This window comes from Phalacrocorax carbo, chromosome 9, assembly GCF_963921805.1.
Source record: "Phalacrocorax carbo chromosome 9, bPhaCar2.1, whole genome shotgun sequence".
Taxonomy (NCBI): domain Eukaryota; kingdom Metazoa; phylum Chordata; class Aves; order Suliformes; family Phalacrocoracidae; genus Phalacrocorax; species Phalacrocorax carbo.
Window position 1 is genome coordinate 20,579,166 of NC_087521.1, and position 14,204 is coordinate 20,593,369.

Here is a 14,204-nt window from a genome sequence, read left to right on the forward strand (position 1 = left end):
AAATTCCAGAGATATTTTTTCTCTCCCCTGCTGCTGTGTGAAAGACCCATATAATTAACAGGATAGACTACATGGGCCTCGTAAATACATGTGGGAAACTGGTATGGTAAATATATATGAAACAGTTATCAAGCACAAAGTAAACACAGACGAAAACTTAAAGAAAAAATAAAACCACTAATCTTTCCATGAAAACAAATCTTGAAGGTTTATCACAGTCTGAGAAATAGTCTAAGACAGACAAGAGAAAGAAGGCAATGAAGTTGTTCTACACTTTTCAGTGGGAAAGTACCGGCCAGAACACAGAGCACATTTGATTTCTAACAAGGCAACAAAACCCACCAATATAGTTGTGAATAAGCCCCAGAACAGAAACCTCTAAGCCATGAGGCTTTTCTCCACAGTTCAGCAGATCTGCTAGATTTAAGGACTGAAGCCTCTTATATCTCTCCAGTAGAGGATTTTCTTCTCTCCAAATTAGCTTAACAAGGAACTCAAGTTCTTCAATACCTTTGCTTGGTTTTAGATTTCCCTCCTCAAACTCATAGCTTACTGTGTAAATCAGCTCTATTTACAGCATGCAGAAATAAATGGTCTTTCATGTTTTATTTATTGGCATTTATAAAGCTTCCTGGAAAAGAAACAAGTACATATTAATTTCTGTGCAATTAAAGAAAAAATTTGCCCCCAAAATATCTGCTCAGTCAGTATATTCAGAGGATAGTCAGCAGCACGAGTCAATCTGTAATTTATAATATGTAAGTCATAATTTTTAAAAACTAAACTTTTCCTTGATTTGGCTCACCAAAAGGCAATTTTATTCTGAAGCAACTATATATCTTTAAAGACACATGACTACGAGAACAAGAGAGACTGCACAGAAGCCATCTGATTTCAGTTTTCTTTATATTTGTTACAGCCTAGTTTAAATGAATATGTACATTTGAAGTACCAAACTGAAATGTTCTCAGCCGAGGTAATTTCAAATTCTCAATACATTTATTATGTAATGCAGAATTTACTTTGGTATACTATGTGTGGCTGCTATCCTTTCAGAAATCAAACTGCCAAATTAATTATCTTGTGTATAATAGAGTAAAAAAATTGAAAATAAAAACTCAATATGGTCAATCCACTTCTAAATTTGCTTAAGTCTCCCATGAAACATTAACATACTGGAGAAAAGGGACTCAAGCAGTTCTGCAAGTAAATACAGTAATTAAAAAAAAAAACTTTGCTAGATTTCAAGGCAACAAAAGAAATCGACTATTTGACCCCTATATAAATAAATGCAAAGATTTCTTGCATTATTTTGGTTGATACTGTACAAGTTTCAGTAATTAATTTTATTTAAATATAACTCTTACAACAATTTCATCCAGGATCTTAATGAAAATGGGAAGTAAAGGTTGACAGTTCTAATATAGAACTTGCACAACAGTTCTTAACACTGACTAAACAAGGAATGGCATATAAAAAGATTTAGAAATTACACATTTTAAACTGAAGATGTTTTATCTCAGGTTCACTATGAAGATGACTTTTGCAAGAGGACTTTTATCCTTTAGTATGCAACTTCATTCTTTACCTGCCAAACAAAATGTACAAGTTATCACAGCAAAATTTACACCACAATTGACTTTGGCCTTGGTCTTACAAAGACCTATTTACACATTTGAGATAAGTAAGCATCTTCTTCCCTTTAAAGTCTATACATGTGTTCAAGCTTTAAGTCTGTATTTGGATCTACAAAATCCTGCAAGATAAAAGAGTCTCTCAAATGTACATCTTAGACCACTAGAGTACAGTGTCTTTATATAAGTGAACCTATCTTTCTTTTGCTATATTACCCACTCTTCATCACATGGACACCTCTAGCAAATGAAGCACTCCCAGTTAACTCCTTGGTGCCGATGGACTTGACTGCTGAAAGCAGCTATTAGTCTGTCGGTGGGGGGAATCAATTATGCAAAGAAGATATTAACATGTCTCAAATTGCCCCCAAATGTGACCAGTCCAGTAAATGAGAGATACATGTCCTAGTGTAGATGAAGTAAATGTCATAAATCATGTGGGAAGACTGCAAGTGCTCAATAATCACACTCCCATGTGCTGCCTTATTCTTTGGAGTTTGTGTCATTAATTGATCACTTCAACTAAGATCAATTTTGGCTGGAGATTCTTCCTGAGGTTTTTTGGGGCTTCTTCTTCCCCCCACCATGCTGGTTCTTGAAGATCTGCTATTGGCAGTGGGCCATTTTAATGGAAAAACAGATCGATACCGAAGAGTTAACACTGTCCATGCATAACCAAAACAACTCAGAGTATAACTGAAGTTTAAAAATCCTTCTGTTTGTCTTGTGACAATCTAGCAACAAGACAGATTTTTCTTTTTCCCTCAGTTTAAGATTCAACCCACACCCAAAATGAATGCTTACTATAACTGGTGGCAGCTATTCATGCCACCATTAGAATTTCCAAAGCACTGCTTAGTTCATAATTAGAAGAAAAGCAAAGTACAACTGCAAAAAAGTACACAACTTTTTACAGAAGGCCTCAGTGTGGTAAGTTATATACAGCATAGTGTCTTCGTTTTCCATAAAGTGCTACTATCATCATGTTGATACAAGATCATCTATTGTTTTAGGAGGTCTTTTAGTACAGCACCAGCACTGGCATCAGGGGACACTGGCAGCGGTGTAAAAGTAGGCAATGCATCAGAAATAGGTTTCATAAGCAGATGGCCAGAACTACCAGCAGGTGTTATGAGAGGCACTGCGGCAGATCGAGGTGCTAAAAATGGGTTTGTATCTGGTCTTCTGCTCATTCCCAAGACTGCAGAATCTGAAATGTAAAATAAATTAAAAAAAGGAAAAAAAAAACCAAACAACCCCAAACCAAAACCCCAAACCCCCCCAAAACAAAAACACACACCACAAAAAACCCAAACCAAAAACAAGAAAAAAACCCCAAACCCAACAAAAAAACCACTTTGTTAGAAAGCATTCATAAGCCCACCCAATTTTACAGCAATTGTTCACAAACACGTTCTACAATTGCCTGTTACTTCTGCAACATGAAAATCCTATCTTCTTGCTTCTTTGACTGTAGACTGTTAAAGACTTTCATTATCTTCTCTCATCTTGGATCTGATCTGACACTGCTTCTTTTGCTGAACAATTCTTATGTCTACACTTCAGGCCACCAGTTACAAGACTTGTGCTTGTTGGCAGCTCAAATTCAGTAACAGCTCAGGCTACCCCCCAAAAATCTATACATTTCTGTGACAGACAACATGAACACCCTTTGCCAAGGATCACTTCATGCCTGCAATGTCAGACATTAAATATTTGTCACGTTGACTCCAGCACTATGCAAAGGCATAGAGGTCTTGTGCATGCACTACAATGCAGCACATAGGTAGGTTTCCCACCCCATGGTGTATTGGCACAGCTTCCCCAGGGCCAGCCCCTAGAAAACCCCTGTAAACACTGCAGACAGTGGGTCACAATTTACTCCTGAGACAAAACTTAACATTTGCTTATTAGTCAAATTCTAACAGAATTTTAGTTCTGATAATGAAAAGTATTAATAAGCTTTTTTTTTAAAATCTAACAATCAACTTGCCCCTCCTCACCTTCTCCCATCAAATCCACGCTCAGCTCCAGATGTAACCTGTTCTCAAGGTTCCTACACTGGATGTAGAGCAGAAACTAAACTGACATTCCCATACCATACTAGTTATTTGGACAGCTGATTTTACTCAGATTTTTTTCATTTTAAAAAAGGTCTTTCATCCTGTAAACATCCTAATTCTCATAAATGCATTTCTGTAGATGATATACTGACACTCATGTCCAGCACTTAAAAAGTGCTGGAAGCACAGAATCATTGAAATCCCCTTGAAAATTCTACCTTTAGTTATGTTCTGTGTCAAGATTCAAATTTTCCTTCAAATGTTACCTTGTATTTGACTGTTGAATGGAGTACTGCTAGTGTTACCCGTTCCTGCTGCTCCTAAAGGTTTCATATCATGAACAGAGAGCTTGGGTGGAGGAAGGCTTGGGCAAGACTCTGTTTCGAGGAATTTCACAAACAATTCTGAAAAAGACTACAAGAGGCTACTAGTTATTTTAGTTTACTGATGCTCGGTTGAAAAGTAAGTTAAAAATACAGATATATAAAAAAAAAAAAAAGCTGTCAACAGCCTCCAAAGAATTTTGTACTGGTACTTGCTACTAAGTACTTAATACTTGCTACTAAGTACTTAATACTTGCTACTAAGTAGTCCTTAGTGAGTGACAATGAAATTTTCAAAACACATTTTTTCTTCTTGTGTCAGTAAGTGGTATTTATGTGAAACTGATAAACTCTAAAGATAACACACATAATTCCACCACAGTTCCATTATCGATTTAAGCCAATTGTTTCAAGAATCCCATGCTGCTACTGACATCGCAGTGTTTCCTGTGTGCTCAAGCAAATCACTCCTCCAGAAACACATAAAACTTAAATATTTCTCTTAAAACCTATTGCTTTCTTTATTTGACAAAAAGTCTTGAGTAAAGGAAGCATGGAATGATTAACATGTCAGTAGCATCACATGATAAAATTTTGCTTAGTAAAGCCTGTACTATACATACAAAAGCCTTAATTTTCCTCTTTTATGTCTGTAGTTAATCAGACCACAATCCTCTGGTGGCCTAAGTGTCTGCACTATTTTAGTGGGCAAAAAACAATCCCTACACTTCAAGGTAATTTACAGGAATCAATTCTCAACATATTTTTTTAGCTCAATGAGCAAAAACTCAAAGCTAATCCAAAAAGCCCAGTCCCTCACTGCTCTATCCTTGAATGCATTATTTTACTGGTCTGCAAAATTGAAAGTTCCATAGTTTAACTGCTCCCATGGACCATGCTATGAGAACTGTTGCTTTACAGTATTTGAAACTTAAATATCAACTTTATATGTTGTACATAAGAGGCACGAGCTACAGCAGCTAAGAAAGCTTTTAAAATGAAATTTAAAGGACATACGGGAACACAGTCATTAAAATACACTGTCATCATCTTTTACACTGCTGAATATTGTAGGATTCCAGACTCCCACATTTATTTAACTTCCAACACTACCAGTTTGCAAGAATAAAGTCCATACTGTAAGAAGTCAGTGATCCCACGAACCAGTGGAACAGTAATTGACTTTCTGTATTAGCCCAACACTTATTATTGTATAATTTTCATCAATGCATACATATTTATTTAGTGCAGAAAAGAACCTTATGCCAAAGCAGTTGCACATAAACAAATAATGCAAGATACGGTAGCATCGGTAAATGAAGCTCAATATACTGGTGAGCCAAACATGGCATTAATATGCAACTGCCCCACTTTTTCCACTCAAACGTAGAGAATGCACAATTAACTCTTACACTATTAAAAATATTCTGATGAGTTGGCCTCAAAGGTGTACTAGGGACACTCTTTGACCCAGCTCCTCCACCAAGCCAGCCAGTCACCCATCTTGTGACTCCTCTTTGGTCTTCAGACAATAACTAGAAAGCATTAAAAAAAAAAAGTTAGGAAACCAAAAATAAAGCAGCAGATAAAAGAAACTGCAACATTGTGCCAATTACAATTATTCGCCATAACTATGTGGGAATCCTACATAAACAAAAACTTTATTCACTGTCAAAACCTTATTCTCTGCCTCCCAAAGACTGGCAGGCTAAAAACCTGGCTCTTTATTTGACAATATAAGCCCCACATTCTTCACAATTCCTAGTGGCCTCTATAAAACTGGCTTACTTTTCTGTAACTCACATATTACAGCTATTATACACAACAGCACAAAGTTAAATCCCTTCCTTTCTGCATTAACATTCCTCAGCAAAATGAGATCCATTCTATTAAAATAACGTTATCAGAAGATTCCATTAAGATCAGCATGTCCCGCATAAACAATGAATTCAAAGGACAGAACAAAAAACCCATACTTTCTCCACAAGAAGTGCAGGGACAGTCACATTTAGTTTAGCAGCAAGTCATTCTATTTTCAAGTAGGGATATTGCAAATAAAAAAGGAATTCTGGTTTTCTGCAAAGTATTACCTGATCAAGTTCTTCCTTTTTTATTCCTAAAATACTTCCCATTAACCTTAACACCTCAGGACGTTTATTTTTTGGAGTATGAAAATGCCCAACAAAGAGATTTCTCATCAGGAGCCTGCAGAACAAAGGAAGCTTGTTATACAATCCACTCTTACAGTGATATTGATGCATTTATTCCTCAGAATCTTGTCTAATTTCCAATAATCCAAATAAATAAATAATCCAAATAAATCCAAATAATCTAATCTAAAAGGATACCTCACCAACTTCCTTCCCCTACAAGTTATAACACTTCTTATACAGTGTCGATTTGGACAGTATTAGAAATATTGTATGCAGTAAGGTGAAACTGAATTGTACATAAGCAAGTTTTGATGCAAGTACTACAATCAGGGAGAATGCTTATTTTAAGATCTTGACTCAAGACAGTGTTTAAACAGATACCTATGAACAGTCTCAAATCAAGATGTAAGGAAGGGGAACCCATTTGCCTATCCCTGCTTCAGTTCTAACAGGTAAAGAGAGGGGGGGAAAAAAACCACCACCACCAAAAACCAAGGAAGAGAGATATACACAACATCCAGGCGATACATGAAAGGGCTTGCTGTTCACACATTAGACATTGTAACAGATGTTCATTGAGAACTTTTATCTCCATTTGCAGAGCTCATACTACTGAGGTGCACTTTTACTTAAGAAACATATCACTAATCCAAATTTACATACATGTTAGTTTTACTAATCAAAATTACTATTTACAACAACTAAGCAATTAAAAAATGTCAAAATAATCAAAGTATAATTCCAAGATCATACACAGAAGCCCACTTCTGCACTACTCTTGCAACCGTGTCAGTAACATACCTGTACGCTGTGAGGAATGAAAACCAAAAACACACCCCAAGTCCTTCATTAAAGACTTACTTGTCCACTTTTCCTTCTGTGCTGTTCATAAGATTCATTAGTTTATTTTGTACATCTTCTAGCATTTCTCTTCTGATCTCACCTAGAAAATGTTATGTCACAGCAAATAAACAAAACTTGAAACTTTGTTGCAAAACTTATTAAAAATACAAACTTTAAAATAAAAATATGCTAATATTGTTATGGTGCTTTTTTAAAAAACAAACAAAATTGGCTGGATTTTTTATTAAAAAGTGTCAAGTTATTATTATTTGAAATCATAAGCTAAAATTTCTGGCATGATACTCAATGTTAAAGTACAGGAACACAGAAAATAAATCAATTGCAGAAGGTCTGATGAACTGCTCTGCTCCCCCTAGGTAATACAGAACTGGAAAGACACTCTTGATCAAAGTCTATAGTCCTGTGGTGGCAATCTTTTTCACATTCTAACCAAACTGCATGTTGGCATCAGGTTTTTTGACCTCAGTACTTAACCTCAAATATTTCCTAAACACAGCTATTCTGCATACTCTACTATCAGGTTGCTAAAGCCTTGAAGTACTAAGTAGTTCTCCAGTTTCCCAAGAGAATTACCAGCTAGCAAAGCAACATCAGTAATTTTTTGTGGGTCTCTTCTGTTAGGACCTTTCCCGCTCCTGTTAACAGATGCAAGCTCTTGAAACAGCATGCTGGGACACACTAATGCATCCTAGAACCAGCGCTGTGCTTCACGATTCAGTACACTGGCAAGAAAGGTTCTGCAGATATTTATGCAAGATTCCCTCTGGAAAACTTCTGGGCATACAAATATTCAGATAAAAATCGCAGAGATGAAATGCCACAGCTACCATGAACCAAAAGACAAAACTGAGAGGAAAATAGCAAACACTTTCAGTCAGGTATCATGTCCTGCAAATTAAGTGAATAGGCCAATATTGTAACTTTATTAATATGAGGTTGTCTAGGAGTGTGCTACAAGTCACTACACAGATTTTCTGCCTTTTTCTCCACGCCGACTCCAAGATCTGATATGGTCCTGTAGTGGCTGCAATGGAATCGATTCACCTAGGATATCACAACACTGACAATGACATTCTTGGCCTACACAAAGGACCCTATTTCTCCTCTTCACAAAGCTGAAACAGGAACTATTAGAAGAGTAAGAGAGTTTAGATTCTGCATTCACTAGTGCTATAAAACTTTTCAGCTTTCTGAAATTCCTGACCTTAACCAACGATTTGTCTACTACCTATGCACTCAAGCCTCACACCATCAGAGTGTCTAACAAAGGAGATACAAATTTCATTAAAAAGGAGTCATGGCATGATATTGCTATATTCACTCTTGTCCCAAAATTTCACAGCACCAACTTCTCTACAATTCCAAAATTCCACTAACATGAATTACTTGTTAGCTCAAATACAGAATATACCCAATTACCCCAATCATTCTTTGTCAGTAACTCAGGCTTTCTCTGACCTCCCACAAAATTCATAAAAATAAAGCTCATAATAAAAAAGTTCTCCTAAAAGTTTTATTTGCCGTAAATATTTTACAACAATCTGATTGTAAAGAAACATGGCACAAAGCTTTTTATAAAGAGAAACTCAGATATACTAGAAAACTGATAAAAGTATCTGATGTTCAGGTCTACACAAGTTTGTACAAACAAAACACAGCGTAAAAAGTGCTAGAAAAACTCATCTCACTTAAATCCCCAAACACAGGATTTAAGAACACTGGCAGTAAAAAGTTCTCAGACAAGAAAACAAATAAATACAAAGTACAAAGAATTCTTAGAAGTTAAACTACAAACAGCTCCACCTCAAGACAGCAAAAATACAATTTTTCACCAAATTGGTGTTCTGCTAGATACCACACCTTTGAAGTTACATTTTTTCCTAATGAAAGTACAAGTAAGTCTTAATTGCACACAAAGGCTTGAAAAATAGATTATAACATGGACTGTCCATGTGAAGACCAACTCTACCCTACAGTTATGTAGCAAAAATGATGAGCTTTTTCTCCTCTCCCTCTATACGGTTGAATGCTTATCCTCAAATCCTATGGAAAAACTGCTGATCACCTTAACTTCCCTACCATTTTAACACTTCTTGGGCTTATACTAATTAGAAGTGCTTCATAAAAAAAAAAAAAACCACAAACCAAAACCCACAAAAGATACAAGATAGATACAAGTGCAGTGTAATTAATTTCTAAAAAGCCTTAACATCTTTGGAAGAAAAGGGACTTTTATGAATTTTTTATACCCTTCAAATCATCTGGTATGCATGAAAAACATTCCACTCTAGTTTCCACATGACTTTCAATCTTCAATAAATGCATGCCATAACTACGTTGACACAACGTGGTTCTCAATTAACATGAATAACACCATGAGAACCAGCACAGAGTTTTCATATATACACACATCAAAGTTAGGCTGTGAAACAGATACAGCCTAATATGCTGTGTTCTCTTTTTTCCTGGCAGAAAGATTTTGTATCAAAGAGTATCAACTTATAAGGACAGCTACACAGCCATATTGTGTCCACAGTGACTATGCAACTCTATCATTAAACATATTTTTTAAATGGAATACTTCCTTCTAAAACAGAATCTTATAGTTGAAAAGGACTTGAACATGTACTTCATGTGCATGAAAAGACTGAATAACAAAAAAGACCTGAGCCAAAATTCAGCATGGACTGCTGTAAACCAGACATTTACAACAGTCTCCAATAATCTGTTAACCATTTATGGCAATCCAGAAAACTGCATCTGGTACATCTTACACTTTTCCCTTAAAATCACTTCTCCTGCCAAAAAAAATCCATAAAGAAATCCTTCAAAAGATTTGGCCAGCAAAGCTGTGTCTGGGAATGTATCTGGCCAATTTTCAATAAGACATTATAAGCTTTCTTGTGTAAATAGAAAAAAAGGAGTGGGTTTGTTGTTTTTTTTTCCAATAAAAGTTATGATTTATTCTACAACATTAAAATGCTGCTTCCTTTATGCAACAATCCCTTTTCAATTTTGTTAACAAGTAAACTACTTGCCAAAACAACATAGCCTGATAACACACTGGGATTCAGTTTCCTCTCAAAGTTCAAACTCTTCCTGCTTTCGTATGCAAAGGTTTGCATTCAAAATTAACCAGTAATGAAAAGCTCTCCATCTGAGAGTGCCATATTGGCCTATGCCAAAGTTAATTTCAATCCAGGGTGTTTGAAAACTTTTGCTGTGAATGTCTGTAGTGAGACAGAGATATACAGATCAGTCAATTCAAAAACAAATCAGTATTTACCTGTACTTTCATGAAGCAGCTTGAAATTGTATTTAGCTTGTAAAATTCATATGTGAACTCAGGGAGCACTCCTACGACACCCACCTGGATGCCAAATTGCACTTACACACAACCAAATTTAAATAAGTACACATTAAATTATGTAAGCGAAAAGTAATAACTTTTTTTGTAGAGTTCTTGCTGAAATTGTGAAGACTTTCAAATGACCTTTCATACCATCTGATCATAAGCAAGTATGCTTTAAGAAAGTATTGTTTCAAGAGTAAAACAGACTACAGTTTAAAAATTAATAGCAGTAATTAGTTGTGTATGTCCAGAGCAAGAGTTACCACTGCATCCAGCGGAGATGATGTTCAAGGTCTTCCACCAGCAAGCCTTAAAGACATTCATGCAAAAATTTCCCACCAACATAGGGGGAAAAAATTCAGAAAGTAAGAGCTGTTAAGTAACCACAGACACTGAGCAAACCTCTGCTCTTCAAGCTCTCTTTAGAGCTGCTTCTGGGACCAATCACAAATTTTCCTCTGATTTTAGATTTATCCCATGTGCTCAGTGAAAGCCTGGCCGTAACAGAGCATGCTGCAGTAACAGCAAAATATAGTGACCCACAGAAATAAAGAGGGAAAGAGAAAATAGGACTCAGCTGGGAAAACAGAGGAGGAAAAGACAGATGAAGACAATAAAAAAAAAAGCCTAATATTCCCTCAGCAGTCAGTACTGTTAGTAAGTTCACCCATATCAGAACTGTCATGCAACTAGACACAGAGAAGTAACTTTCCCTCTTGGCTCAACGAAACATTGCACACAAAATTACAAGTTAGGCCTGAGTTGTAAGTACAGAAATCCAGCAAGTCCTGCTTTAGCTAATGCTATGACCCCTTTCTCATGAAAACTAAAATTAATGAAGTAATGAAAAAAAAATCAACCTAAACCTTATGTTACTCATGTAGCTATTTTGTCACCCCCAAGTGAGTCTCCGAGCTTAAAAATCTTACTGATGTTTGCTATCCAAATACACTGTATAAAAGTTACCCTTTTTTTCCATTTGATTAGACTAAATAGTGTAAGGCCATAAAACAGACATACACTGAAATTATATCAGTTTTTGTAAAAGGTTATTCTACCTTTTTAGGCTTTTTTAGACTTTTAATGCTAAACGTGTTTACGAAAGAGACGGCTATGGACCTCTTACACAATTCATTTTTCAGTGATGTCAGGAAGGGGGGAAAAAAAACCCAACAACAAAACCAAACCAAACCACCCACCAAACAAAACCAAAACATGACAGAATCACAAAATCAAAGAAACATTTATGTTGGAAGGGACCTCTAGATCATCTAAGTCCAATGCCTCTGGGCAAGCAGGGTCATCTGCAGCAGGCTGTCCTAGAGAATGACCAGTTGGGTTTTGAGTATCTCCATGGATGGACAGTCCATGTCTCTGGGCAACCTATTCCAGTATTTGATCACCCTCACCGTAAATATTCTTCCTTTTCAAAACTGTTTCTTCTGGCAAATTCGTCTACCATCTGGACAAGTTTTGCCTTCAAATCCAAAGTAATGACATTCATCAAATATTAGAGTACTTAGTCTGAGAAGAATATGAAAGGCATCTCTCTAAATATGAACAATCAGGAAACTTATTTGAAATGAGATCTAAAAACGCAATCTGAAGACGTGTCCAAGACCTTCCACGTAATTTCTTCAGTCTCGCATCCGAGCAAGAGCTGCTCCTTCTCTTACCAACAGCACACCCTTTCTCTCGACCTCGCTGTATTCCTGTGTCTATGTCAAATACAGTAAGTAGTTACTTTGGAAAATCTGACAGTATTTGGTGTTTCACAAACCTTTTACTCAAGGGCTTTGGTATTTACAGGGGGGAAAACAACCCCGACTACTACAAGGCGTTCTTTTGGAAAAGATCCCTAACAGAGGTAAACTTACTTTTTCAAATTTGCTTTATAAACAAGAAAGTCCTCAAAAGGTGGCACAGAATTACTCTTCTCCTCAAAGGAGATGAATTTTGGTGAGTTTCTAGGAATACTACATTGTCTCCTTAGCTGCATGGAATGTTTTAAGCAGAGATTAAAAAAAAATTACTTACCTTCTTTCTTAAGCTCTTCGATCTGCTCCTCTTTGATGTCAAGCTGCTCGGTAAGCCTCGAGGCTGCATCCAGTGCAGCATTTGCTTCTCCTAAACTTTCCTGAGTAGAGGGCAGGAAAGGGACAAAAAGAGAAGCAAGGGAGTTCGCTATCACATATACATTAACACCATACAGATAAAACATAACAGATGCAGAGACTTCAATCACTTCTTTAGAATAACTGTAGACATCCTCAGAATATGGATGGTCAGCAGAGGAATGCTACTTTGCTGACCACCTTTTAGTGCTCCCCTCTCTTCTAGGGAAGAGAGAATAATTACATAACTTAATGTTTTCTTAGACAGTAACACTTAACACAGCAGTTAAAACCAAAAAATTCAGTCAAGAATTAGCATTCAGTTTCATTGGGTTCAACTTCATTATTCAGCCCACCTGCAGTGATACAACTTTTTCTTCTAAGCTTTCCGCTTTTTTCCTCCATTCTGCAGTCTGTTTTTGGTGTTTCTCCAGCTCTGCTGAATACATAGCTTTTTCTTCTGAAGGGTTGAATATACAAAAACAAAAAATCTTGATTCACAACACATAGCTCTCTTTGGGATTCGCAATTGCAAAACCTCAGCATTATCTAGTCTTCATGAGGTAGAGGTGGAATTCAAATTTCATAAATGGGATACTGACCATCAGTTTTCATGGGGCCAGAATTGTTTTTATGTCTTTTTTTTAAAGACAACAGGTTCCGAAATTCAAGCTATCAAAAACGAAACCAAGTAACTAATATTTAGAAAGTACCAAAATACCGTAACGCTGCCAGTTGATAAAGGCTTGTTGCAATCTTTGCTATTTTTTGACAAACTTACCCTGTTGGAATTGCTCTAGTACCATCTGCAGGTTGGCCAGTGACAATGCATACTGTTTCACTTGGTCCTGGGAGATGGTGAGCTGTAGCACAGTTTCATCTCGCTGCTTGGAAACCAGGTTTAGTTGCTCTTGCAAAGATTCAACCTGCAGACTGGCTTGGTGACTTCATGAAAATAAAATACATTATTGTCTTCATAAATAACAGAAGTCATCACAAAGAAAAATGAATCCCAGCAAAAAATAGCCTACCTTTAATTTTTCAGATCAATTTATAAAAATTAAGGCAATTTTTTTTCCTGATCCCTCTTTAAAAACAAATTAACAAACAACAAACAACCTAACAACAGATTTTAAATAAGTCTGTTAATAAAATTTTGGCAATAAAAAAAACCCCAAACAACAAAACAACCTACTTTTGTTTGAAGTGCATTAGAAAAAGAAAAACCTAATCTTTGTTGTTCATTATTGTAACAGTATCTTTACCAGAAAAAAAGAATTCACACTTTGCTAATTGTCTGCTTCAATAACTACATGAATCTATAGGTCTTTCTACTAATTTTTACTTTTAAAGCCAGTCTCCAGAAGCTCAGTATACCTTGCTCCATACTGACCACTGAACACCCCACTTAACTTCCCATTATGCAGAAATATTATGAACTGGATTTACTCCTATGCCAGTCTTTTCAAAGACTGCATATCAGGTGAGAAACTGGCAGCGCTTCTTGAAAGGTATTTGACAAGTTTGATGAAGAATTAAGAAACATCCTGATGAACAGTTTTTACAAAAATTTCTCTCAACTCTTCCATGTTCTCTGAAGATTTTCAGAACTAGTTCTGCTCAACTCAGAAATATCTGCTGAGGAAGAGCAGAAGCTATTTTTGGCACTTAAAGAAAAGACTGCACCTGCATACTTATTTT

At 36.2% G+C, this 14,204-nt stretch overlaps 1 protein-coding gene across 2 annotated transcripts in view; it reads right to left on the bottom strand.

Annotated features, from left to right (window-relative positions):
- Positions 1-591: 591 nt before the first annotated feature.
- The window catches only part of TRIP11 (thyroid hormone receptor interactor 11), a 33,361-nt gene continuing 19,748 nt past the window's right edge, over positions 592-14,204 (bottom strand). For both annotated transcript variants that reach the window (XM_064460593.1, XM_064460592.1), the window contains 8 exons: positions 13,285-13,448; positions 12,860-12,963; positions 12,427-12,526; positions 7,035-7,116; positions 6,111-6,225; positions 5,433-5,555; positions 3,964-4,111; positions 592-2,844 (listed from right to left, as the gene is read on the bottom strand). In XM_064460593.1, the coding sequence (XP_064316663.1) occupies positions 2,636-2,844; positions 3,964-4,111; positions 5,433-5,555; positions 6,111-6,225; positions 7,035-7,116; positions 12,427-12,526; positions 12,860-12,963; positions 13,285-13,448 (1,045 nt within the window). In that variant the 3' untranslated portion in view covers positions 592-2,635. The remainder of the gene's footprint in view (positions 2,845-3,963; positions 4,112-5,432; positions 5,556-6,110; positions 6,226-7,034; positions 7,117-12,426; positions 12,527-12,859; positions 12,964-13,284; positions 13,449-14,204) is intronic.